The sequence below is a fragment of the Suillus bovinus genome, assembly GCF_016758785.1.
Source record: "Suillus bovinus strain UH-Sbo-P2 chromosome Unknown EDB93scaffold_36, whole genome shotgun sequence".
Taxonomy (NCBI): Eukaryota; Fungi; Basidiomycota; class Agaricomycetes; order Boletales; family Suillaceae; genus Suillus; species Suillus bovinus.
Genome location: NW_024542092.1, coordinates 136251 through 162516, shown reverse-complemented (window position 1 = coordinate 162516; position 26266 = coordinate 136251). Strand labels below are relative to the sequence as shown.

General features: G+C 47.1%; 11 protein-coding genes across 11 annotated transcripts; 7 read left to right on the top strand and 4 right to left on the bottom strand.

The window, feature by feature from the left end:
- The first annotated feature begins 924 nt into the window (after positions 1-924).
- On the top strand, positions 925-1301 carry EDB93DRAFT_1151689 (uncharacterized protein). The gene has a single exon (XM_041449730.1). It carries the CDS (start codon positions 930-932, stop codon positions 1122-1124), a length of 195 nt encoding a protein of 64 aa, XP_041306667.1. The 5' UTR covers positions 925-929; the 3' UTR covers positions 1125-1301.
- A 1890-nt stretch (positions 1302-3191) lies between these two features.
- On the bottom strand, positions 3192-3537 carry EDB93DRAFT_1087231 (cytochrome oxidase c subunit VIb-domain-containing protein; the record flags this gene model as incomplete). The annotated part of the gene is made up of 2 exons (XM_041446032.1): positions 3192-3290; positions 3346-3537. The coding sequence occupies 2 exons, from the start codon at positions 3535-3537 to the stop codon at positions 3192-3194; spliced, it is 291 nt and encodes a 96-aa protein (XP_041306666.1).
- A 71-nt stretch (positions 3538-3608) lies between these two features.
- On the top strand, positions 3609-7903 carry EDB93DRAFT_1151681 (rab-GTPase-TBC domain-containing protein). Its single transcript, XM_041449729.1, has 6 exons — positions 3609-3981; positions 4016-4493; positions 4545-6937; positions 6993-7293; positions 7342-7521; positions 7573-7903. Exons 1-6 carry the CDS (start codon positions 3701-3703, stop codon positions 7663-7665), a joined length of 3726 nt encoding a protein of 1241 aa, XP_041306665.1. The 5' UTR covers positions 3609-3700; the 3' UTR covers positions 7666-7903.
- Positions 7904-8096: 193 nt separating this feature from the next.
- EDB93DRAFT_1228051 (uncharacterized protein) lies at positions 8097-9954 on the top strand (the record flags this gene model as incomplete). Its single annotated transcript, XM_041451249.1, has 6 exons — positions 8097-8652; positions 8756-8929; positions 8979-9098; positions 9147-9294; positions 9343-9578; positions 9626-9954. The coding sequence occupies 6 exons, from the start codon at positions 8097-8099 to the stop codon at positions 9865-9867; spliced, it is 1476 nt and encodes a 491-aa protein (XP_041306664.1). The 3' UTR covers positions 9868-9954.
- Positions 9955-10020: 66 nt separating this feature from the next.
- On the top strand, positions 10021-12565 carry EDB93DRAFT_1321533 (amidase signature domain-containing protein). Its single transcript, XM_041454940.1, has 13 exons — positions 10021-10238; positions 10289-10404; positions 10459-10569; positions 10617-10690; positions 10740-10893; positions 10945-11094; positions 11141-11192; positions 11245-11375; positions 11428-11532; positions 11581-11666; positions 11722-11919; positions 11968-12035; positions 12084-12565. The coding sequence occupies exons 1-13, from the start codon at positions 10120-10122 to the stop codon at positions 12430-12432; spliced, it is 1713 nt and encodes a 570-aa protein (XP_041306663.1). The 5' UTR covers positions 10021-10119; the 3' UTR covers positions 12433-12565.
- A 1111-nt stretch (positions 12566-13676) lies between these two features.
- Positions 13677-14066, bottom strand: EDB93DRAFT_1064637 (uncharacterized protein; the record flags this gene model as incomplete). Its single annotated transcript, XM_041444882.1, has 2 exons — positions 13677-13772; positions 13824-14066. Coding segments are annotated over 2 exons (339 nt in total), but the record flags the coding sequence as incomplete, so codon positions are not given.
- Positions 14067-16390: 2324 nt separating this feature from the next.
- Positions 16391-17590, top strand: EDB93DRAFT_515199 (uncharacterized protein). Its single transcript, XM_041456599.1, has 8 exons — positions 16391-16444; positions 16503-16805; positions 16855-16922; positions 16969-17077; positions 17127-17202; positions 17250-17324; positions 17375-17462; positions 17512-17590. Exons 2-8 carry the CDS (start codon positions 16803-16805, stop codon positions 17534-17536), a joined length of 444 nt encoding a protein of 147 aa, XP_041306661.1. The 5' UTR covers positions 16391-16444; positions 16503-16802; the 3' UTR covers positions 17537-17590.
- EDB93DRAFT_515130 (Thg1 C terminal domain-containing protein) lies at positions 17493-19047 on the bottom strand. Its single transcript, XM_041456598.1, has 6 exons — positions 18881-19047; positions 18690-18821; positions 18424-18638; positions 18274-18362; positions 18118-18225; positions 17493-18065 (listed from the first exon to the last, which is right to left on the bottom strand). Exons 1-6 carry the CDS (start codon positions 18982-18984, stop codon positions 17760-17762), a joined length of 954 nt encoding a protein of 317 aa, XP_041306660.1. The 5' UTR covers positions 18985-19047; the 3' UTR covers positions 17493-17759.
- A 2241-nt stretch (positions 19048-21288) lies between these two features.
- On the top strand, positions 21289-22329 carry EDB93DRAFT_514587 (uncharacterized protein). Its single transcript, XM_041456596.1, has 3 exons — positions 21289-21899; positions 21957-21990; positions 22065-22329. The coding sequence occupies exons 1-3, from the start codon at positions 21435-21437 to the stop codon at positions 22205-22207; spliced, it is 642 nt and encodes a 213-aa protein (XP_041306659.1). The 5' UTR covers positions 21289-21434; the 3' UTR covers positions 22208-22329.
- A 121-nt stretch (positions 22330-22450) lies between these two features.
- EDB93DRAFT_1241168 (uncharacterized protein) lies at positions 22451-24698 on the bottom strand (the record flags this gene model as incomplete). The annotated part of the gene is made up of 11 exons (XM_041451842.1): positions 22451-22667; positions 22720-22742; positions 22793-22901; positions 22953-23086; positions 23140-23221; positions 23313-23650; positions 23702-23871; positions 23919-23999; positions 24064-24189; positions 24368-24383; positions 24444-24698. The coding sequence occupies 11 exons, from the start codon at positions 24696-24698 to the stop codon at positions 22451-22453; spliced, it is 1551 nt and encodes a 516-aa protein (XP_041306658.1).
- Positions 24699-24905: 207 nt separating this feature from the next.
- Positions 24906-26031, top strand: EDB93DRAFT_514507 (HIT-like protein). Its single transcript, XM_041456595.1, has 6 exons — positions 24906-25083; positions 25132-25210; positions 25260-25298; positions 25351-25417; positions 25469-25805; positions 25856-26031. Exons 1-5 carry the CDS (start codon positions 24952-24954, stop codon positions 25677-25679), a joined length of 528 nt encoding a protein of 175 aa, XP_041306657.1. The 5' UTR covers positions 24906-24951; the 3' UTR covers positions 25680-25805; positions 25856-26031.
- Positions 26032-26266: the final 235 nt, after the last annotated feature.

Sequence of the window (26266 nt, the reverse complement as noted above, 5' to 3'; positions counted from 1 at the left end):
CGCAGATATCTCACCGCTGCGGACGAATGAAAGTGACCAGTAATTAGCAGTCGTCACTGAGCACGGGTCACGAATGTTCTCTCATATTACATAAGTCTGCTTATTTTGGATGTGGTTCTCCTATGTAACCCGATGTATTCATTCACCTTGCTTGCAAGGTCATTAGCCTGCACGGACATATCCGAATGCTAAAGCAATTCTAGCGCCAACTCTCGTGTGTCTCTAAGCCTCATATTTTATATTTGATTCTACTATAATCAAAATCGGATCTGCTCATGATCTTAAAAGGTCACGAGCCATAATACATCGGGTTACATAGGAGAACCACATCCAAAATAAGCAGACTTATGTAATATGAGAGAACATTCGTGACCCGTGCTCAGTGACGACTGCTAATTACTGGTCACTTTCATTCGTCCGCAGCGGTGAGATATCTGCGTGTTGATATGCTGTGAAATGTTTCCAGACTTTACTGACATGGCTTCTCTACCATCAGGACACTTTAAACCCGCGTCTTAAAGCATTATCTGCCGCTTTCAAGTTAGCATTGAAGATTCAAATCAAGCGCCGCGGCTGTACTCGCACGACAGGAGCACAATAATCACCCTCCAGTTCCAACAGGCATATATTCTATTTCGTTCTTACCGAGTTAGCTCTTCGTCATGCCCGCAAAGTACTCGCACGTGAAGAAGAGGACGACAAATCCCAAGAAAAAGGCCTCTGCCACGACTCAGTCCGGGAAAGACAACAATCGCCACAAAAAGCTCCCCAATCACCTCGATAAGACGATTACAAATGCCATGTCAGCAGTTTCGCAGCTAGAGCGCGCCATCGCGAAGATCTTCCTGATCCGCTTCGAGCAAGATATCGCGCGCCTGTTTTCGACACACATATTCTGTATCGCTCTTATTCACTTACCCACATTCGTGATGCGTTGTATCACTGTTGGCGGGCCCAGCTGGGTTGCCTATAATGCGGATTGTGAAGAAATTAGGGATTTCTTTCGTTCTGTCGTTAGTATGGACTTGCGACAGGCTGGAGAACGAGTCTCGACGAAGAGCGTCTTGTGGTCTTATACGGCATTGAGGGAATTTGTGTGGTTTCGATCTCATTCCATACATTAGCGAAAACTGATTATTGACTTGTCTTAGGCCCTTTCTAATAATGTTCCTGTATGCCGGAAGCGCGGCCTACACTCTCTTCGTCTACTTCCTCACTACGACTCGCTAAAGGTGCATATGCCGCTTTGGGTATCATTACTTGTCAACTTTCGTCTGTACCGTGAAAAATACAGTATCCTCTCAAATACAACGATGTGATGACGGAATCCAACTCATCTGCAATGTGTATCTTGCTTAATTGAGCATCGCCGCATCAAGGTCCACTGGCAGTCAAACAATTGTATTGCTTATCATATTACCCGTCAGACAGTGTTGTTCCAGCTTTGTCCGTCATGCAACCACAAGTCACGAACTGGCAATTCATGAGGTGGCGTATTCCAAGTTCAAGTCATCCATGACACAAACCCATTCAGATTCGATTCACAGTTATCATCATCATATATCGTGCCACGTCGTATTCTAATAAGGTCTGACTGGTTAAGCGAACCTACAACAAGGTATAAGAAGGACCCCTGATTTTCGAGGTATGTACTGACAAAGCTCTAAACTTTACTCCTCTCAACTTCAAGCATGCAGCGTTTCTTCCTGCTTAACGCACTTGCCTCCATGGTGGCTCTGGCAGTCGCATACCCCATGTCAGGAGATATTATGGCACGCTGCAAGTATTCATGATGTCAGTAGCATCATAGTCATTAACATAACATGCAGCCGTAGCCAAGCGCGAGGATGTGGCCCGTGGCAAGTATCGTTGACCATCAGTTAACACCACGATGCTGACACACCTATTTGGCCGCAGAAGAGTGGCTCTACGACGACGACGACAAGAAGCGCGGCGAGTGTTATTGACCATCAGGTGACACCACTATGCTGACATACCTATTTGGCCACAGAAGAGTGGCTCTACGACGACGATGACAAGAAGCGCGGCAAGTGTTATTGATCATCAGGTGACACCACTATGCTGACACACCTATTTGGCCGCAGAAGAGTGGCTCTACGACGACGACGACAAGAAGCGTGGCGAGTGTTATTGACCATCAGGTGATACCACTATGCTGACATACCTATTTGGCCACAGAAGAGTGGCTCTATGACGACGACGACAAGAAGCGCGGCAAGTGTTATTGACCATCAGGTGACACCACTATGCTGACACACCTATTTGGCCGCAGAAGAGTGGCTCTACGACGACGACGACAAGAAGCGCGGCAAGTGTTATTGACCATCAGGTGACACCACTATGCTGACACACCTACTTGGCCGCAGAAGAGGCTTCTCCGGGCTACGGCGTGGCGGTCGACGACGACGACGACGACAAGAAACGCGGCAAGTGTCATTGACCATCAGTTGACACCATGATGCTGACATACCTATTCAGCTGTTACTGACATACCAATACAATGAACAGTAAACCTGCCTTGAAGACTTAGCGATGCAATAATAGAACAAGTTGGGGAGATCTTGATATCCACTATTGTTGAGAACGTTTGAGCGAAAATTTACTGCGTTGAGTTTGACAATACGTTGAGCATCATCAAGAAGGTTGTGTTTCGTTCTGAAGATGAGACATTTTTTCAGCATGGCCAGGATCGTGCCATAATGCTCGGGGCTGGGCACCTAGTGTTTCCTGAACAGCTCATCTCACAATACGTTGTTGGACGTTGGTACAAACTTGACTCAAGATATTCGTAATACGGTAACGAAGTTTATCACAGACTGGGACACGGATGCGAAGTAGTCTTGTGACCAGCATCTCAAACTGACGCTTCGCAGTTAGTACTGCCTTTTTCTGCAGTGATAAGGATATATCTAGTCCCTTCATCACATGATGAAACAACCGAATTATCCTATATCAAGAACGCTACTCTTGAATGGTATCTTAAAATTAAAGAATTGGGAATCAGAAGTAATCTGCTTGTTTCATGCGAAAGAATGTAACCACGGACCACAGCTTGTGAAATTCGGGGTGGATGAGTCAGGCCGGGGGTGGTACTGTGATGTGAATTGATTCATCAATGATAAGTATTCTGCCTGACGGGATGAACAGAGTTTCTCGTATGCAAGAAGAAACTACAGTTTGCGATTGGCTTCCTGCGATTGGAGCTGAGATTGTGCAAGCATATCCTTCTGTTTCTCAGCGAGAACTCTCCTTTTGTTGAAATAATCAATCTGATGCTTAGCGGTCAGATCAACTAGATGCGAACAGTTGGATCATTGCACTCACCCAGCTTTTGGCACAGCTCTTTTCGTACCGAAACTTTGATTTGGTGCATGCTGTCCCTTCTTCTCCGGCAGTGAGAACACCAGCGCCATCCAGGCATTCAAAATATTGGTCACGACTTTCCCAGCATTTCTTGCGGTCCTGCCTTGTTGCAGCTGGAGATTGTTCCGAGCTTGAACGGCTGAACCAGCTCATCGACGAAATTATGGTTACTTTAAAACATCTTGGGAGTCTGCTTGCCGATGCTGGTCTGTACATAAGTTTGTCCCACGGTCCAACACGCACTCCTTCTCTTGATCCTGAGTCACTTGGCTAGCCAGCCAGGAATAATGCCAAGTTTCAATTGGAATCTAAGCGAATGAATCCACAAGTCCCGCCCGTCACTACTCCTGTGCATTTGCACCCTCTCTCCCCAAACGAAATTTCGTCGCGAGGGCGCAGAACGCGTGGAGCTCAGGACGTAGATGAGACGCGGTCCCCTAACAATTATTTTACTCTAAAAACTCAGTCAGAGACACTAGTGGAACCAGAAATCAAGGGCGCCAATATCCGGGCAAATTGGGATGGCAGCGTTCGCGGATTTGGCAAGCCTGATGCGGCGGGCGGGTCCAGCGGAGAAGTAGTGACAGGTCATGGAATGTCTTCCAACTCGCTTTCGACTACTTTGGGATAGACCAGTGCACCAAGTGCCGCGATTCATCATTGGATCTCCTTTTGATCCCAATCTCCTTGTTCCTCCAGGCTCACTCCCTCCGAGGACTGCTCTTTCAGATGGCATCTCCGAGATATCCCCATCAGTCACTGCACAAGTACTTGCCAACAAGTGGCACGAGTACTCAGACGAAGCCATTCAGGCCGCAATATCCAGATTCACCGTCGCAGAGTCCCCGTCAGATGTTGACACTCATCCATATCATACTGCACTTCGTGTGCTTTCATCCACTCTCCACAGTTTGTCAAGGGCCAGAATAGAGCTTGAAGAACATAGAAAACTGTTACAAGAGAAAGAGGCAGCCCGCAAAGACCGCGCTGAAACTTTGTTATCAGAGCTGCTACCCTCCGAACGAGAGGTGGCAAAGCGGGTCATACAATCAATATTCACTGACGATGATGAGAAGCGCCATCAAGTTCAACGTAACGGAAGCCTTTCTGTGCGTTGGTTTACTTTGCTTGCATCCTATTCGTTCTGATACATTACTCAGTCACTCAAGACATCGCTGACGGAAGCTATCGAGGATGATACTTTACTTTCACGCAGCGTTCCGGATGATAGTGTGACCCCTTCAGCATCAACTTACCTTGCCACGTCTGCACTCTCGCCCCAAACCAGCGAAGTACCATACGTTGAACCGGGGGCAACCGTCGATAGGATAGGGTCCACGGTAGCTGATAAATCAGTGGCTGTGTTAGCCCCCGAAGTTACTGTACCGCCCGTTGCCAGGGTTGCCGAGGTTGTCCCAGAGCATATGACTCCTAATCAACACGCCGGGAATGATAGAGCGTCTTGGATGGGTACGTGGTGGCAGAAAGGGAAACATAAACACCATCGGGTGTTGACCACGGCCTCGGTAAAGGAAACTCTTCAAGTTCCTGCAAAGCAACCATCTCGATATTCATCCCCACATGCTGAATCCATTTCCTCCGTTACCCCGACTATCCCAAACAGCTTTTCACGCAAGAAAACCAGCAGAAGCGTGTTTGAGAGTTTGGGTATTTCTGTACTAAACCCTCCTGCGTCGTCTTCTTCTTCCACAAAACTACCATCGACTTCGAAAGCTGCAGCAGAGCCATCATATAAAGTCCGCATAGATGATACAAAGTCCTCTGCGACCTCTTCCCCTGCGTTGAGTACATTTTCTGCTCCCGCACCTGTTACGCCACATTCAGCAGCCGTCGGAGTCTCGTATCCAAGATCAGGCAGTTCTACTACCTCTCCCTCCTTAACCGAGGAAAAGCTACCACAGGGCGCATCACTCCGCGCCATTGCGCATGCCACTAGAGTTATGACCTCAGATCCAGGTAGCATTCTGGCTGATCACGGCCGAGAGACAAGCCCTCTGATTGCTCAATTGGCCCTCGAACTTGTTAGGCGTGCACGAGACGAGCATGTATCATTCCGCGAACCCCAGAAGCTTCGAGAGAAGAGGGAGCATAGATCAGGTAAAGCTGAGATAGGAGACCAGATAACAGCGCATGCAACCCTCAGTCCTATAGAGGGCACAGATGCCAGCACGACTCTGAACCGCACGTTGACTGCGCAAGGTAAAGCCGTTCGTACAACCAGGTCACGGGGAGCAAATATAATTTCGCCTTTCGCATCACCTCTGTTCGGTTCCTTCATGCCACAGCATAAGAAATCCTTGCCTGCTGTGGAAGCAAGCACGAAAACATTAAGCGAGGGCTCGACGCTCACTGCACGTCCAAGCAATATTCCAGTGCAACAACACTTGGCGAATAAACCCGGTTCGGTCGCCTTAGAGTCCATTATACCTGCGACTGCGAAGCCTCCGACTCATTACCTTTCGCGCACGTACACCCCTCTCATTGCCCCGCACTTTAATTTCACTATTCCTCTTCCCACCAGTGCGTCCCGGTTTACAGTTTACCGCAATGACGAAAGCAAACCGCCTCTAACGGATCGTTATGGCTTCATTTACGATGTCTCACAGTACGATGTCTTGCTGCTCATTCGGGCAAAGGAATGTGGCAACACCGCACCTGCCTGCCTGACAGGCGTCAAAATTGCTGACCGCAAGGAAAGTAACTCTTGGTCGGACGATGATGACGACAACCAGAAGAATATGATTGAAATCGTGAAGGATTTGTGCACTTGTGATGCAGAAAGCAATCCGATGTCACCGGTTTTATCTGATCCTTCTAATCACAAGGCAGGAGCGGCATCAAACCCTCCCGAAAGCAGCAGTCCTTCGCGCCGTTCCCGCGCCGCTTCATTATCATCTTCCCGACCCCGCTCTACTACTGTCACGTCGATAGCCACACCCCTTCCTGCATCCACGCTTCACTCTAGCACTACGATTCTGACCGTGACCCAGTCCACACCTCGCCATGTTTGCGCTAATGTTATCCGACATCTTCTCGATGACATGACGAAGAATCACGATCAAAATCAGAATGCCAAGAGGAAAGAGTGGGACGTATTCGTGAAGCAACGTAGCAAAGTCAAATTGCCCAAGAATATTCTGCCTACAGTTACGAATTCTAGCGGTAGTGCTGCCGCTCTTCTTGGCTTGGGTACTTCAGTCGACGAAGAAGAGTTATCCCATTCGGAGGGCCTCGTTGGTTTTGCTCAACTGGGCCTGTCGTCGAATACATATGAGAGGAAAGAATTTGATCGCTTGGTGCGAGAAGGCATACCTCTAGTGTACCGCTCCAAACTTTGGCTGGAATGCAGCGGAGGCTTGGATATGCGGGAACCTGGAATTTTTGGCGACTTGCTGGCTCATGTCGACGAGCACAACTTGGTTTGCGTGGAAATCGAGAAAGATGTTGGTAGGACTATGCCGCTCAACGTCTTTTTTGGAGGTGACGGCGCCGGAGTTGACAAGCTTCGTCGCGTGCTCAGAGCATATAGTCGGTGAGTCTCATACAATCGTGTCAATCTAGTATGTCTGTTAACATCACGTCCTCAGCCGCAACCCTGCTGTGGGGTATTGCCAGGGCATGAACCTAGTAACTTCGACTTTGTTGCTAGTACATGCAGATGAAGAAGAGGCGTTTTGGGTACTCTCAGCAATCATTGAACGGATACTTCCGGATGACTTCTTTTCACCTTCGCTTTTACCATCTCGTGCATGTCCCCTCGTTCTCCTTGAATACGTGCAGGAGACCATGCCTAGACTTCACACGCATTTGACCGCACTTAGCGTCGACCTTCCAGCCATCTGCTTCTCTTGGTTTTTGTCGCTCTTCACGGATTGCCTTCCAATAGAAGTAAGTAGCATATATGCTTTCGTGCTATGTTATATGACTATTTAGTAGACGCTTTTCAGAGTATGGGACGTCTTTCTGGTTGATGGACTCGATGTTCTCTTCCGCGTCGCCCTAGGCATCCTTCGCAGCAACGAACAGGAGCTGCTAGAATGTGAATCCAACTCTGCCGTTTATGTATCTTTAGAGAACCTGCCTACGAGGATGTGGCAGTCCGATAAACTACTTCAGGCAAGTTCTTCAGTTACTCTTCACGTTCCTACCCTGACCGATGGGATATAGCTGGAGCTCGACCTTAGAAACACGATTTCGCACGCAGATCTCCTCAGGAGGCGAGAAATGCACGTTGATAAACTCAAGCATCTTATGGCATAGCTATCGATTCTGTTTTTTTTGGTGTCACTTAGCATATCATGCATCGCTTGAAATACAGTTCGGATGTAGTTTTGGTGCCTGCGCTGAGATGCGGCACATCTGAGAGGCTCGCGTAAAGTCAATCTAGCGAGAACATACGTCGGCGAAAGACCATATGGCAGAACGATTCATCAATATGATTGATTATCTATAAAGTGCGACATATCTTTTAACTCCCATGATGAGAGAGAGAAGCAAGGAAACGGCAGTACGTACCTAGGATCCAGATAGGGATATCATTAGGTAAGCATGTTCAGGCCACACTTGGCCTCGTACAAAAAACAGTCAACGTCCAAATTACGCGAACTTGAACCTACGTACAAAATATTTGGCGGGTTTGCCGTGTATGGTAACTAGTTGAACCGTCCGTTGGTTCTCGAGTATTCTTCAATATGAACTCCCATGACCAGGTTCCCCTAATCGATGAGGAAAATCCTTTTTACTGCCCGAGCTTCCCAGCTGCAACATATTTGGCTGCCCTTCGGCAAGCTCATCAATCGAATCCTTTTCTTTTTCAAGACATGTCCCTGCGCTCTTTTTTCTGGAAAATCGGTCTCTGCTTCACAAAAACGGACCAAAATTATACCAGCAATGCCATCGCTCATAACACCCCGAATGCACGTTCATGGCCCAGCAGCCCAGACATCCAGTCGCCCATCATTCTTGCGCGAAATCAGGTTTCAGATGACTTACCAGTATTGCGACGTGGGTCAGCCGGATTAGCGTGGAGGAGAGCTTCTGCACGCGTTCCGAAGCGTCCTCGAGATTCTCCTGAGCCTGAGGACCCCATTTTTCTTGGAGGACCGTCGAAACGAGGTCGTTCTTCACAATCCGTTCATACGAGCCCTATCGACACTAATGGAATCGAACCGCTGTCTTATACTTTGCATCATCACGATTATGATCCACTCGCGGTGTCATATCAAGACGTTTCAAGGACTCTCCCAGGTGTCCTCTTTTTCCCTTCAGGAAATGTCTACCTTCGCTCCTTCGAGTCTTCCCTCTAAAATGCTAAACATATAAGTACATATACTGACTATATGCGTCTCAGCGTGGGTCTACGAATCTGAAACAGGAGATGAAACACCAGTAGACCTTTCTTATCTCGTGAATCGCCTTGAAATGGTCGTCCCGGGCACGGGTGTTCACCAGATGTTCCTAGAAGACCCTCTGGCTGTTCTGCACCTCACTCATCAAAAAATTACGAACGTCCTGGCAGACAGGGGTATTGATCACAGGAATGTCATCCTGTCATGAATGCTGAATGGTTTTAGGACTCCTTACCGAAATCGTATTGACACTCCTGCGAGGTGGCAATATCAATAGATTGGAGTTAGGCCCTACGATGTGCGAGCAAGATGGGCTAAATCTGCATTCAGGAAATCTTTTGCGCGGTAAAGCTCTTGGCAATACATTCCTGTGAAAGGTTTGATTTTGGACAGTATTCAGCAGACTTGGTTACTACTCGACACTCAAGGAGCTGGTCCTCGATGGCGCCCACTTAGAACGCGACTTTGACCTCGTTCACATCCAACAACTTCCTAATTTAGAACGACTCCATCTCGAGGGAACTGATATCGGAAACGAAGCGTTGGACATCAACTTTTTGTATATTTATGACGACTGACGGTCTCTCAGAGTATTCTTGCTGGTGACTCTCAAAGAGAAGTTAAATTATCTGAACCTTGCACACAATCCGAAGATTGAAGACGACGCAATACCTGCTATATTACTGCTCACCAATCTTGTATATCTTTCGATTCAGGCAACTGGAATCGATATGCCTGGTTTTCGTCGGCTCGCAGCGGTAATCCACGCCGAGGATCGCGTCATCGACATTGAAATTCGATTCAGATGCGAGAAATACATCGATAGTTGGGTTGTTTCTTGGTCATTTAGCGTAACTTTACCTGGTTTTCAGACTTAGACAAGCAGTACCTGGTCGATCCTGCATTGCCTCTCATCACTGATCCCTCTGCATGTCTATTGTTATCAAATGTCGCGCTCATTCGCAACCTTCAAGCTCACGCCGACATAAACCCCTCTATCGTACCGACAGGAACGCGTTTGGAGATGACCGAGAGATTGAAGAAGCTCTTGGAACGAAGGCAGATGGACCTTATTGTGCGTAACATGATGTACGGGGAACCTGGGGACGCCTGAGACTGTCATGTGAAAGTTATAATAAAATTAGAGTGACATGAGGATAGCGCGGTGTTGCTCCAATGCAATCGAAATTATGGAAAACAGCACACCCTTCTTCGAAGTACCACTAAATTTCATGCACCTAGGATTAATTGGTACCGGTGTGAACGAGTTGGATGTTCAAATGTACACAGCAATCGAGCTGGCTGCTAAAATGATCACATTCCTTTTCCTCATTCCATTATCCACTCCTCCCAAATCTTTGCTACCATGAGAAGCGCTGCACAAAGAAATAGCATCATCACATCGAAGCGGAATGCAAGAGACAAGGCGCTGAGTTTTGCCGGTCTTTATATAGTGAACGACCACTGTGTCTATACCGAAGCCACGGGTTAGTTTGCGTTCCGTTCATGAATGTATGTCGTGTCGTGACTTCTGTAGCAAGCGAAATTGTACAAAGGATAGCCAAAGGAGAATGGACTTCTTCTCAAGTCCTGGAGGCGTACATTGCGCGATCTGCCATGGCCCAGGCTGAGACGAACTGTCTTACAGAAGGGGAGTAGATTCACCATTTCTCTTCTGGTACTTCCATCCTGATATCTTTCACAGTCCTATATGAGGATGCCCGCAAACGAGCAAAGGAGCTTGACGCAGAATTTGCGAGCACAAAGACATTGGTGGGACCTTTCCATGGTGTTCCATTCAGCGTCAAAGATAATTGTACGTTGCTCCATGTGTGACCGATACATTTCTGAACCCTGTTATAGACCAGATCGAAGGATACGACGCGACCATTGGGTTCACTGCATGGGCCAACAACCCGGGCAAGAAAGATGCTTGCGTACGTTCTTATTATAACATTCACCCATTCTCTATATCATTATTTTTAGCTTGTTACACAACTCAGGAATGCTGGTGCCATCATCTTCGTGAAGACCAATGTACCACAGACAATGTTAGCGTTCGAGTGCTCTAATCCTCTCTGGGGTCGCACGACAAACCCGTGGAATAACGAGTATACATGTGGAGGCAGCTCTGGTGGAGGTTCGTTATCTGCTTGTGAATCTCCCAGTGAATAACAGTGTTTGATGTTAGAGGGAGCTTTGCTTGCCATGGACGGATCCGCCATGGGCATCGGTTCTGATATCGGAGGAAGCCTACGCATCCCAACATCGTATTGCGGCATATACGCTTTGAAACCGACAGCTGAACGTGTCAGTTCTATTGGTACACAAGGAAGGTCATGTTCTTGTTTCTTCCAACCGATACGCTAACTGGCCTTCTCTTACAGCCACTCGGCCTGGATTCGAAGCAGTTCGATCTGCTCATGGGCCATTGGCGCGGTTAGTCGGTACCTGCATTGCTTGGTTCATATTTTTTTTGACTATTTTCTAGGTCTGTCCAGGATTGTGAATTGTTCTGCAAAACTATCTTTGGTCAAAAGGACTCGTCTCACCAGAATATTCCTATGCCGTACCAACCCGTCGAGCTCCCTTCCACGCTCCGCTTTGGTTATTACCTGTCAGGTACTGTGATGTCTTTTGTCTTCACGATTTACTGCTAATAGGACACCTATAGATGGAATGATAGAATCATCACCCGTATGCAAGCGAGCAGTACTGGAGACAGTTTCAGCACTCAGGAAGCAGGGTCATGAATGCATCGAGTTTACATCTCCTCTGAGTATGTTTTCTATAATGTCCCTACTCTCCGTCCTGACAATTCATCAAGACGCAACTGCGATGGAAGTGTTCGTGGGACTCGCTTCATCTGACGGTTATAAGAAGATGCTGTCGCATCTTGATTCAGACCCTATGGCAAGTTGAAATTAAAGATAAAATAAACTGTCTTTAGCTCACATGACCCTTGCAGGAGGACAGTCTGTTCCTGGTTACCTTGGGCCCCAGATTACCGTCCTTCGTTCGTAAACTGGCTTGTTGGATCGTCAAGACGTTCTTGGGCGACTCCCTCTTCTCACGGTTCTTCTCATCAGCACGAGAGAAATCTGTTTTGGAATTCACAGATTTGACTGACCAACGCAATCAGGCTACTGCTGCGTGGTATGAACAGGTGAGCATATCGACATCCAGTGGACTTTCCTCTGTTCATACGCCCCAGGTATGGGACAAATACAGTTTCGACGGAATTATCGCACCTGTACAGTCCCTTCCAGTGATACCTCACGGGTAAGCTTCTCTACCTTCCCTCTTGGCTGTGAAGCTTATAATCTCCAGTGGTTCCGCATACTTGTCCCCGCTCGCAGCCACCACTATTGTATACAACATCATCGACTCTCCTGTTGGCGTTATACCGGTGACGCGCGTCAACCCAGATACTGACGAGCTATCAACAGATTTCGTTGCAGGCGCCTCAGGCCGGTCGAAAGTGTTGGAAACCCGTATGTACCTAGGCAATAATCCCGTCTACGATCCTAAAGCGATGGAGGGTATACCCGTTGGTGTTCAGCTTGTGGGTAAGAAATGGGAGGATGAGAAGGTTCTCGCGATGATGCATGTTGTCGACGAGGCACTGGGGCCTAGGTCTTTCGGTCCAGGCAGCTGGAAACGGAAAGAGACACACTGATTCCTGATTTGTGTCAATCCGCGATAGTGCAGCCGGTGCTTCCCGATCCGTTGTTGAAACAATGGTGGTGAGTGACAGAGAAGCCTCAGCACAAGATAATCGAGTCCGAGTGTTGGCTATAGATATATATTAGAGCAATGATAGAGACTTGGGATACAGTTTGTGAGGCAGAACATAGTGATTGTTGTTGCATGAACTATAGTGTAAGTAGATGGGTCGTGAGTACGTGAGCACAAACATTGCAGTGAAATTCTATATCACATCATCGAGCAGTACATCATCAAGCAGGAAAACACGCGGAAAACAGAAGATGAAAAAGAAAACAACGTCAAGGAAATTCATTAATGCATAGGATGGTAGAGAGAAGAGAAGTGCACAAAAGCAAGCCTAAGGAAAGAAACTAGAAGGAAATGGACGAATAATATGCGCGGTAAAACTTTCAATGACCCCCCACATATGCAGGAGTGCGGGATCATGAGTTTGAGGCACTGAGGCGTTCACATCCTGCCCTTCCCTTTGGGATTAGAAGGGTAACTGGAGTCACTCTGCTGCGAAGATGGCGACGAGCCTTGAGACGACTGGTACTGTCCTTGGTGGTAGCTTTGAACACGTCTAGCACTAGGCATGCCACCCTCATGAATATACTCAACGCCTAGTCTGGCAGTAGGCTGTATGATAGGCGCGTTGCGATCTTGAGTCACAAAAGCATGTTGCGAACGGGTGGACGTCACCGGAACAGGGCCAAAGGTTGCGGGAGATGATGCCGCAAATGCTGAGGTTGAAGACGTAGAGGTTAGAGGTACTCTGGCTACTGGCGTCTGACTGAACCCTGAGCGTCCGAATCCTCCTTGTCCAAATGACGGTTGACCGAATCTCGGCGCTGACTCTTGACTTCCAAAAGGCGGTAACTGGCTCTGCAGGTATCTAGGCGACTGCTGAGAGGGATTGAGAACAAGATATGGACTAGTGGCGGGCCTGCGCGATGCGGATCTCGTTCGACCTTCACCAACAATGTGACTTCCCTGTCTCAACTCAGGATCGATGTAGGAGTCTTCAGATGCTGCGGGGCTAGGACGATTTGGAGCGTGATTCAAACCTGCTGGCATGCCAGCCTGAGGTGAATTCGTCCTCTCCATGTCACCACCTTCCGACGAAGAATCGTCATCGTCGCCCTGTTCAAGCGCTGCTCGAGCAGACTTGCTGCGACGCTTACGAGGGCGCTTGTAACCCTCGCCACCAGAGCAGTCGAGTTGCCAATAGCTTCCTTTGCCAGGCTCCGTGATGGCACGGGGCACGTGTTTGAAAACTTTGTTTAAAGAAAGATTATGGCGAATCGAGTTCTGTGCATAACTATGAGGCGCAATAAGTGAGGAATCGAAACAAACACCCACCTTCCAAGCCTTCTCGTTTCGCCGAACCTTGAACCATTCGAAACGATCCTCGAGTGCTGCGTATATCTCTTGTAGCGTGAGCTGCTTATTCGGGCTTCCGTAAATCGCCAGCTTGATCAGTATAGGATAGGGCTGATTTGGTTTCTCTCCTTCAGGAGGATCTGGAAGTGCCCACAGGTTGATTTCCTTGTACGGCGGAATGTGCAGTGTCTCACGCAGGTAAGGTCCTGCGTCTTCGAAGAGAAGGTGTCTAGACCTCTCATCAGTAGTGGAAGTGGCGGGAAATGTCGATAGCGACCCATGAGAACTAGACGGTGATGTTGACGACTGTTCGATATGTGCTTGAGATGAGTGAGCGGGTAGAGGGAGGTCCTGATTCGTTTGTTCATAGAACTCGGGAGCAAGAATGTTGTTGGATTGATATGAAGGGCGTGTAGGGGGTCTATAATGGATGGTGCCACTGGTAGATGATGGCTGGAGTGGGTATTCGGCATGCTCGAGGCCCAGGCGATGAAGACCACGATAAGCAGGGTAATGCGAGTACGGCTGCTGCAAGTGCTGTGGCTGATTAGAAGATGACTGGCGCGAGACTGATGGATTATATTGCTGATACTGGGAATGTGATGTGTATGATTGGTCTTGATCGGAAGACGAAGAGCTGCTCCAGTTGCTGTCCACGCTAAGATGAGACTCTGCAGGACTTGGGTACTGCAGTGGGAGGAATAATAAAATAAGATGACTTGTAAATGAGCACTTGCGATACTCACAGATGGAATGCCATGAGTTCTTGTAGTGCCATGGGACGTGTGTGTTATATATGCTTGTGGTAGAGACTGTCCAGCTCGAGGAGGGACGTAGGGAGTGTCATTAAAATAGTCCGGAGCCAGAACTCCAGAACCATGACCTCTGCTTCGAGAGGCGCCGAAATGGGTGGCTCCGACTTGGCTGCCGGTGCGGGCAGTGCCAGAGTCGGACTCCCCGTCCGAGATATTATGTGAATGCGGGATGGTGACTGAATTTATTGTGAGACCGCCAAGAGGAAGTACACTGCCGGCCAAATCCCAGGTGTTGAAATGTGATCCACCAGGCATGGCAACTGTGCAGAAGACATTGTAAAAAAAACAGCAGGGACCCACCAAACCAAACAATTTGACAACAACGGAACGTGAAATGGTTCGGTCGAGTAATAGAACGGACGCGACGCGGAGGTCAGGTGATCAAGAGGTTGTAGATAAGACGTAAAATTAAAAAAAAAATGAATATATGATTAGTAACGGCATTTTCCGAGATCTCAAACAGATTTTACCTGTCAAGGATAGGATTATAACAAGATGACGATCAACAGTTCAAAGATGAAAGAGATGGGCAAGGATTAATACAGGGAAGGGTTTGTATGGTTTGGGAGGCTTTGTGGGCTTTTTTTCACTGCAAATATCCAGTAGGCGGGCCCGCCTTTTAAGCACGACCGCAAGGTGTGACATGTTTCACCTTCTCAGCCTAAAAATTACCAAAGGAAGCAAAAAACTTCGCTTGCTGTAAAGTGCTTGAAAGCAATCGAGCTCTCGGATTGCCTCTGAATAAGGTCCCTCGTGCGAAATGAGTACGTCAGCTCCCTTTGACTGAGAACACCTGTCCATGAGAACTCTGCTACTTGCCTTGCAAGGAAATTTATGATGGCAGTGTTCACCGCAAGTCCATATTAACTTAATCCAGTAATTTTGGCTGGATTGCGTCGGAGCCAGGTTCTTTATTTCCCTTTTACAGCAAGCTAGATATGTTTCACTCGAAACACCATGCCAGTTCAACGTGTTTCGACAACGAGGCATCACCTCTGCATAATATTACCAGCTTACAAGTCATCCGACATCGATGTAGCCTTGCAACTTGCATGAAATATGACTTCGGACTGTGGGCTCCCAGAAGCTAAAGAAGAACCTATCGACGCAAACGAGTAGGCGTATGCTGGAAGCGACTCAGCGGAATCAAATTAACACATCATGCTAGAAATGGCAACTGTGATAATTCAGTTTCGGCGACTGCCGAAAGCAGGATGATGTCGCATCATCTGCGGACGCGCTGCATCAAACATCTAGCATCATTTCAGGCGTCCAAGTCCTTCTCAACGGTTTGATAGATCCTGTCGCACCTCTTTCGTAATTTGAGCCCGACGCACTCATGGGGCTGTTCAACAAGTCAAATTAAACACTCCGAGTAACCGACGTTTAAGCCGACGTTCAACATCACACTACAAGACCAGTGTTCCGAGCTACCGACATCGCAATGGCGAAGAATTTATTTTGCACACCTAATTCCTGCCTTTAGATAGGTGAGAGCAGATCTACATTCATCCTCTCTTCATCCGTTGTTGCCACTGCGACGACAAATTGAATACTAATAACAACTGTCAGTGGTTTATCTATAAATACTTGTCTGTTTCTACAGCGTCCGGCGTTAAGCAGTACGCTAGGGATTCTTGGACACCTACCAAGCATTTTTCAAAAGATGTCGACTACTATCCTTGGAGGAGCGTTAATGGAAAAAGGCCACTCTCCCACATCTTCGATAACCCGGTTCAGGATCTTCGTAAGGAAGTGGAATAGAGAAACATAGCCCAAAGTTATGTAACGCACTACTTTTCGTTCTGTTTTGTTCGTCGACACTTATGCTCTGGTACTCCAGGTATGTCTATGAAGTCGTTATTGCGTCACACGACACCAGGCTCCAAATACCATGTCGGTTTCCGTATCTCAGGCCAGGACGTTGGAATTCAAGAAGATTAGCTTTATTGGATGGTTTCTGTACATTCTCTAAGTCAGGTGTGTATATCCGCTCATGTGCATCGACCTCTCATCAATTGTACAACAACAAGGGGTCTCTTCCTATTCTTCCGACAGATCGCTGATATGTATAGTCGCAAGAAACCATTCATCTTTAGCTCCTTCTTTCAGCTTGTGTTTTCACTAGCTGGAAGTTTAGTTAATGGTAAGCAGTCATCCGTTTGATAAATACGAATGCTACACAGAGACTTCAGCTGGCTAGACCCTCGTTATTCTATGAGGTTTACGAGGCTTTGGGGCAGCTGTATCCATTTCCTCGGCGGTATGTACTCATTGCTAGAACCCATGACTGCTCTCACTTGCGCCAGTTGGGCACGCATTCCCGATATCTCGTGCATGGTCAATTGCTTTTTTTTTAAAACTTTTGCAGCTGGTGCCTCCATTTGGGGTGTTTTGGAACCGTGGTCGTTGGCACAGGTAATGTACTTATCGAGGATTGTATGTTTGGTGATCTGACGGAATATAGGCAACACTGACTCGCGACTTTCTACATTCTCGGCGATGTGCTGCAACAGTGTTGATATCCTTCTATGCTGATAAAGGTAGGCCGACGTCCACAGGCACATTGACCAGATCGTCACAACTCTAGTGACGTCCGGACTTGTGTTTATTGTCTTTGTTCTTGGGCAAGGCTCTCTCGCACTGCAAGGCTGGCAATTGGCTTGTGAGTTCGTTCTCGATTTTCCGTTGAAGGCATCTTCATGGTAGAGCTAGATATTATCGCCACGCTCATTTGTCGGCGTCTTCTTTGTGCGCTCCTTCATCGTATGGAAGCGTTTCATGGAGAAAATTACGGAGCTAGGTAATTTAAGGTATATGATGGAGTTCAAGCCAACCACATGTTGTAACAGATTATTTGGCAAGTCTACGTTTTAATTTAACTGCGAGTCGCAGACCTGCGGTGCTTGCATAAGTATGTGATGCACCTGAACGTCATGTCCACTCCATCCATGCGACAACACAACTTCAATAAGTCCTATTCTCTCAGTCTGTGTTTCTCGAGGCAGCTGTATTGTAGTTTCTGTTATTGCCCCTACTTTTTAACGGCTCCAACGCTGACGATGACAATGGCACGTCTCCGAGTCTTGCAGACGCTGTATCAATTTTCCAATAGATGTGGACGCGCCAGCCAAAATTCATCGCCAATGATATCGCAGTGAAGTACCTCTATTGTAGTTTCCGGTTTGTTTTTCTTCTTGGCCTTGAAGCGTTTTTGACGCGGAGGGCCGAATGGTGGAGTCTCACCATCTTCGTCTGTAGATTGTGAATGCAGGGGTATGTTTGTGGTTGGAGCAGACGCCCCTGAGCATTCGGGGCTCTCGTCGGGTGTTTGATTGGCCTCATGGCGAGTCAAATGCATCGGGGGCTCAAGATTTTCACCCTTGTCCAATGATTCAGGGGCTACCTACACCTTAACATGAATTGGATTGGATGAAATAAGTTCCAACGGGACGCACGATTTCTCGGACTATAATGCTACCTTTCTTGAACCTCTGTGATATTTCATTATAGTTGATACCGAAGCGGGAAAAGAGCATCTCGTGCTTGGTCGCAGAAACGGTGCCCTGGAGATTCGTCAACAATGTATCACAATATGGGAGAAAAGAAAATACTCTAAGAGTAGCATGCGCCTCCGTAGTTGTTTGACCTCCTTTCTGTATGAGAGCCCAAAAGGTGGTATTGTATAAATTGTTTATGTGGGCTTTACGCTGACAAGCAGCTGTGCTCAGTCTCGGCAAAACAATAATTTGAGATAGACCCACTGTCAGCTTGTCGCCATGAAAAATAGTCCCGAATTGCACGCTCAGTCGGATACACTATAATGCGTCCGTCGAATGACGGTGGATATCGTAGCGGCGTGTCTGGGAAATACCGCGACCAGTTGAACACATAGCACGAAGTAAGGTAAGACGTCAACGTGGTGAGTATTTTCGAGTGTCGTCGGTTATAAAGATTCGTCGACTTTCGAAAGAGAAAGCTATGATGCGTGATAAATCTGGTCGGAACTAGAAGAAAGGGTTATAATTGCCTGAATTCGTCGGATTCGCCGAATGCGAGCATGATATCTTTGAACTCGGTCATCACGCTCTTTGCGGCGTGATCCATGAGTTGGAGCGCACGCTCGTCGTTTGGCTTTGCAAAGCCATGCTCGTCCGAGAACCTGTAAAGTATGGTGTCATTATGCTGTGTCCTCTCGATTGGCTTCTGATGCTCGCTTACCGGTGGAAAGAGTGTCCATCGAGACGACAGACCAGATAGGTGTCCGGTAATAGTGGATCAGGGAGCTCGAAATTGCGTACGTATGCAAACTTTGTGCCCGCCATCACGATAGTGCTTGATCTACCTTGATCTATGTTTCGCTAGGAAATTCGCTCAAACGCTATCCAAATATAGCAATAGTTGACATAAAAAGTGGGTGTGATTTCTGGAGGGATACATAAACTAGTACGTTACATAAGCATCGATCAACCTCCCCAGATCAATTGAACGCTCAGGTCTGTTTGAACTGCTGTACATGTGTGGTTCATTTCGCATACAATCTCGGAACCCTAACAAGTTCACTCTGTCGGGAACCTAGTACAAAGCACACAGATTTGGCACTTTCGCTCGTTTTTCTGCTATATGATCTCCAGTTCTTCTCGCTGTCTCGACTCTCGAAGATCTTGAAGATGCTAGTGACGTCGACTACAACTTCAAGCTGACTGGGTTGTACATGACTCGTAGTACCCCTGACTTTCAAACACAGTTACTCCGATCAAAAACCACCCTTTAATAATGAAATTGGTACTAGTATGCCTCCCACTTGAACTATAAGTACTACTTATCCACTAGCACAACAAAATGTCATTTCCGATGTCATCTTCATCATCTCCCTATGATTTCCTGCATGCTCCAATGCATCCTGGCAAAAGTAGTCTTAATTTTATGCCACCAGCACCCTCAATCATTTCAAACTTGGAAACTGCGGGGCGGAGACGAGAGATGCAAACATACATGGTGCGACAGATCACTTCATTTCCTTCTTCAGCGAGCACTAACTCAGAATGTTTGTATAAGATGTCACTTGATGGCATCGACATGGGAGACGACGATCAGGATATGCTGTTCGCCAAGTACACCGTTGACACGGTGTATGTAAGCTATCTAGCAGCGCGAAATCGAGTTCGCCAATACACTCACCTCTTGACAGTCTTGAAGCGTGATGAAAGCGCATGGCTAGAGAGAGTTAAGAAGGCTAAAGATGCAGTGCCGGGTTACAAGCCTGAGCCTGAGGGGTTGACTATCTTGCTTGAAGTCTGATGATCTTTTCTCCTGCCTTTGTATTCAAACTGAAGTATTTTATTCTTCGTCTTATCTATATCTCGCTCTAGCAACTACTACTGTATTTGAAATAAACGAATCCATTTGTTCAACGTTCAATGTCGCAACACTTCGGCTCAAAGTTATGCACCCAAATCTGGGAATGCCTAACAAGGACTTTCATAGCCACTGTAACCTTGTCGGCTACCGTCAGTCACATACTACGTATACTAGGTGTCCAGACTCCACGCGTTTTGGGGTAATGTCTATTATTCCACAACGCACTACATGACAATTTCAATTATTTGACAGTTCGATAGCCTGGCATCGAAAGCACGACATCTGCTAGTTTTTGTCTCAAAAATTGACGTGCCGAGTCCGACGGAGAGTTACCGCGCAGAAACGTTCGAGCACATGTCACGCGTCTGCCGCAATGCCTTTTCACACACCGCAATGTCCGCACCGCACCGTTCGTATCTGACTTTTGCGGAGTTTCGAGTCACACAGTCTCAACGCTTCATCACGTCTGGGGCATATTGATTTTATTACAGATGATCCTGACAAGCATGAGGCCCCGGATAAATTCGGTTTAGTATTCTTTCATCATGTATAACCATCATACTGCATTCCAGAATTTTATGTGGTGATCTGACCTTTAGAGCGAGCCTTCTATGCACAAAACTAGCTTCCAGCACTAATAAGTTGGCCATGGGACGAAATTTACTTCAATTTTCTTCAAATAAAAAATATACCACTGTGTATTATGTCGGGGGGAACCTCAATGCAACGTATCTAAGGATTCTATGCAGAATTGCGTATGCTAGAGTCAATGCGCCAACTCATGGGACACACGGACTCGTGGAACCATCTAGTAGTACGTGAATTTCAGTGGAGCCAGCATGCATCTTTCTTGACCACCTTGGATTCTTTTTCTTATTCTCATCCTTTCAATCATAGTGTCCCTTCACCGCAGGTTTGCCTCGATATATTCAATATCTCGATGACGGACCTCCATGAGTTATTGATTTCCCTCGCACGGGCTCGCATGACTTATTTTCGGTGTCCCACCTGCAGCTATCCTGATGCATTGCATGTACCGTTCAAAATGTATAAATCTCTTTACCAGGACTACATGTAATTGATTTGGTCGTGTACCGGATTCTCCCACGTTCTTAATGTGCCGTGAATACCATGGATACTACGCCTCTACCACGAGCTGATGCACATCTACTTGATGGAGTGGTGATCATGACTCGACTCGAGTCACGATCTAATTGATAGTTGCTATAAGCGTGATTGTGGGAACATATCTAGGAGACTCGATCGCTCGTCACAGTAGTCACTCTTCAGCCTCACACTGCTGTAAGCACCGGTTCTATTCACATCAGCTTTGAACAGCCCACACACACGTTGTTTCGAACCTACGTATACATACAGCTTACCTCAAGCCATTATTGTTTGATCTTATACTGCGATGAGCACTCAAGGAGTACCTACTACCCCAAACTCTCCTTACTCCTCATACTTCAGGCGCCGTACTATCGGCCGTGCTTCCTCTCCCCCAACCTGGGCTTGCTATGAACAAATTCCATCTGATGATGATGACGAAGACTACAATGATAGCCCTTCCGAAGATGAATCCTGCTCAGAAGATGGAGAAGACTACGGCCATCACGACCGTGATTCTGACGGTGATCTTGCCGTAAACACTGAGAGGCAGGATGATACGCAGAACATGGAGATCGATCGAGCTGATCAAGGAGTCGACGATGAGAAGAATGCTGCCAAGTTTAAGAAGGATATGAAGGGAAAACAAAAAGCACTTGACCCTCAGCCAGAGCCAACAAAGAAGCATTATCGCAAGCGAGAACGTCGGCCGACTTACACTCTTCGTCCAATCTTGACCATTCAGAAGAGCCAAGGTTTTGTATGGAACCAGGTTTGCATTCTTTATCCGAGTTGCGGATCCCCAGTTGACAGGTTCTTCTAACTGCAGGATCTATTCGTCCCCCCTTACATTAAAGATAGATGTGCGTTTCTCACTCAGTGTGCATTCGCTGCTTTCCGGAGAGAAGGCTTATTGTCTTTATCATTCACCTTACAGACGTTGCATCTACCTCACCACCAACCTCAAAAGGGTTTTCCAGCTCCTGGACATCAAATACATCTTCGATGACTGATTACAGCGAGGTAGAGGTGGTAGAGATCCGGGTCAGAGACGGCGAACTCTATGATATCATTCCTTGATCAACATCCTATCTTTCATGTTCCTCCCCGTCAAATCGGCGACGACCTCACTCTGGAAATACCGGGATCTCCCATTTCTTTGTATCTTGCATATCACGAACTTGTTTTCCTTTCTCATGTTGTTCCATTACTACACCACTTCCCTTACTCTCTCCGCGTACTAAAACTTCTTCTCCTTGTTTTAATAACGACCCCTAGACTCCTATATATACAATGGTTCCTCTTCGCATGTCAGGGGCGATCTCAGTCTCCACCGACCATCGCCATCAGGGCATCGTCCACTTCCTTCATACGTGCCGCCTCTTTCTCTCGTTCCATTGCTTGCTCACGAACGATGTCCTTTTCACGCGCAACTAGGTACGTTGGTTTCACATAGGGCTTGTAATCAAGATGTCGCTTCACGTAGAAACACATGTACGCATTTGAGGCTAGGCATTCGCTGAGTGTCGATGGGGTTACTCTGTCGAAAGTAAAATAAGATCGCAGAATGCAGAGAGCAATGAGCTACATACTTGTCATCGTCAAAACGGTACCACTGGTACGCCATCAATAACTATGCAATAAAACTACATCATGTCCACTCACCTCATCTTGAAAACGAGCAAAGTTCGTGTAGTGTCCGTTATCCATTTGCCCTTCATGGTTGATAACCGCAAATAGATCATATTCATACATTGCGTCCGGTCCTGGGTAGCTATTCACGGACTTGATCAGAAACTCAATCACAGTTCCTTAAATCGCTCACCCAGTTTCACCATCCTTTCCAGTCGCATTCATAGCAAGAGTTGTATAAGGCGCCATATTGATAGATACTGGGATCCGTATCGGTGCGTCGATCTTTTGCGGGGCAGCTTTCCCAGACGTTTTGTGCTCGAATCGCTTGAATCAATGTCAGCGTCAAATTACCAAGATCATACGGTATATGAAGGAACCTTGAATTGAAAACTAAGAACTGGCGGTAATGTCCGTATGCTGAGGCGCTTCACAGCCTCGTGAGAGGCTTTCGTGCATTTGCTACAACTGTACTCTCTCGCTCCTAGCTTCTCTGGTTTAGTATACCTTTCAAAGCGTTAAAATATATCGATCCAACAATGAACCTTCTCACCTGCGCAAACAACTGGCAAGCGTGTTGTCAGCAGCCGGTTCCCCAGACTTTGACCTCAATTCAAGGCTGATATCAAGCATCGGATCGATTGTGCTAGTCACAGTCCCACATTTCTCGCACGTGACGTCGCTTTGAAATTGACCGGCAAAAGTCTGATGAATGATGCAGTTGCACGAAATATTCGTGGAACCACGGCATGTCCCGTGAATTTGGTTCAGTGCAGTGATGAAAAACTCGTGTGCATCTTGTTGGGCATAGCCTGACATTTCGGCAGAAACTTTCCATGTTGTGGCGAGGAAGGACGTGGGCCCAAATGGGGTATTGGTCGGGGAATATATCTTCAACTTTCTTTAGCAAACAAAGTTTGACGGAGCGATATCATGACTAACCTCTGTGAACAGGTTATCCATTTCGCAACAGGTGCAGTCTGAGTGCTTGCACAGCCTACTGTTATGCCTATCGCTGAGAAAATAATTCCGTAGCAATGGGTTATGAATGAACGACTGGAGTACGACATTCAAAAAGCATGTCTGCCCTAGATTGAGCAGTCCACGACGACCTATTTCATGTGAGCGAGTGGACCTGACTTGTAATGGAAAACTGGACCTTGGCAAGGAACTGTGGCGGCATACTTGAGGGCAGTGGACTCGTCATCCGTCGGAATCCATGGTTGATACGGCTCTCGGCCTCTCTTATCCACTAGACGTGAATTAAGATATGTTATTCTGCAGGTATATCCAAACTACCTTACCTTTAAATTTCGTTTTTTGCTCTTCCACCGATAGGACGGTGGAGAGATGCAAATCGTCGATGACATCATCAAAAACAAAGTCGTCGCAATCTGAACAGAAGACTGATCCAAACTTTGCATCGACGCCTGAATTGTGCAGATTTAGAATGGTCAGCAGATAGAAAATTGCAGTAGCGAAAACACGAACAAAACGTATGCCCCGTCTCTTTTAGGTGGTTTGTTATGTGATTGTCTAACCAGCACCCTGCAAACGAGCACTGAAGGCAGACGAACGGTCGGGAGAGTGTCTGGTTGCATGTCCCACAGGTTGGTGAAGATATCTGTAACACAGGGGGTCGAATACATCATCTGACGAGCTATCTCCACACGGACTAACGCACCTTCCTTCGCTTTGCTGGGTGCAGGGAATTATGTGTTCTACGAGCATGCCAGGCTACGACTGTTTTGTATTTGTCTATAATACCTGCTTTCGCGGATGGATCGGCGAGGACGGAAGTGATATGTGAACACCTGTCTATATCGCTCTCGCAGGTGTCGGAAGAGACAGAAGGTTCGATTCCAGGATGTGCTTCGTTATAGAAAGTAGATTCCTCGCCGAAAAGAGCTGCGTGCGTGCTGTCTGGAGATGCAGACATGCCTGAAACTAGTAAATAAACAGGATGTCACAAGACTCCAGAAAGCTGGCGAAGATGGCGCGTTTCAATGCAGCTGGTACTGGTGGGTCTTTGAGATCATGCGAGAAACGTGGTGGTGAACAAATACGGAGATTTAGAAGCTGGAGAACCTTGCAGCTGGCAAGTGGAGTCTCGCGTCGGAGGCGGTGGACTCAACACCAACTAATTTCTAAAAATAGACAACAACCTTCTTACTTTGGACGATTTAAAATCTATGTTCCAAACAATATTTCATTGGATAGTTGGAAAACCACAACCTCCTCATTACCGGCAGGGCAACTCTCAGTCATGCATATTCTGTAGGGCTTATTCCACAAACCGCAGTGACTTTGACATCGTGTGGGAGGTGCGTATCTATATGTTATCGACCGCCACCGTTGACCCGTGCATTCAGGATGAAGTATTTGTTGCCTTCCGGGACATTCGTCCATCGGCACAAGACCACATTCAACTCATCCCCAAAACCCACATTGGTAAGCTTCACAAAGCTGTCCACTTCGCTGGCTTATGAGTCACAATCAGAAAGTATCAAGAAACTTTCTCAGAAGGATGTGAACATGCGTAAGCATTTCTGTACTTGCTGCATCAGCCAAATATCTTATCTGGATATGAGTCCGGAGAATGGAGGAAATAGGACATTCCATCCTTGATACGTTTAACGTACCGGTTTCAAAGCGGAAGTGAGTCAATCACCCCTTGGATCATGCTAATCGTAACATCATTGTTTTGAGGATGGGCTTCCATATACCGCCATTCAACTCAATACTTCACCTGCATCTACATGTACAATCATTGCCATACAATTCGCCCATACATCGGCTGAAGTATCCATTTGTCCGGGGCTTTGGCAGCTATGAAAAGGGATTCAGTTGGTTTGCTGAGATCGGCCAAGCAATACGGATTTTGGAGAAAGGCCATCGTGTCACCGTTACACCATGCTAAGCATTGTCATATAAAGCGATGGTTGAATGAAGATGACGACCGTCGCTGTCGTGATGTATGTCTTTGTCGCATCCTACTCGAATTCGTGTCGTACATCAAACAGGACTAAGCTCTGGATCGATCTGGGTGGGATAATTCTTGCCATGTCCGTATTTCATGATTGATTCAGTTGACAGTCACGAGACCATGTTCTAGAACTTGAATGGAACCGAACATGGAGCAACACCGTGACGATATGACGTGCCGGATGCAAGCTCTGATAGCTTGGCGATGAGAACGAGCAGGTCGTCTGACCCCCTTCCATACGGGGCGTAAGGCCATTTGTCTATTTCCGCCATACGGTGGGGATATTCCTGCTGGCCGTCGCTTGGAACATTGATCAGAAGTGGCACCCTTCCATGCTCGAAGTTTTACGAGCAAACCTTATTTCCTGACTGCGGCTGATCAAATGATCAGGGAAATCAAGTAATGTGGGTGATGCGCTTGATTCGCTCGCCGTTGTACATCCCCGATGATTTGAAGGGCTCATTTACGTCCTTTTGAATCTGACCCCGTCCACATGATATTTGACAAGTTATTTACGTATC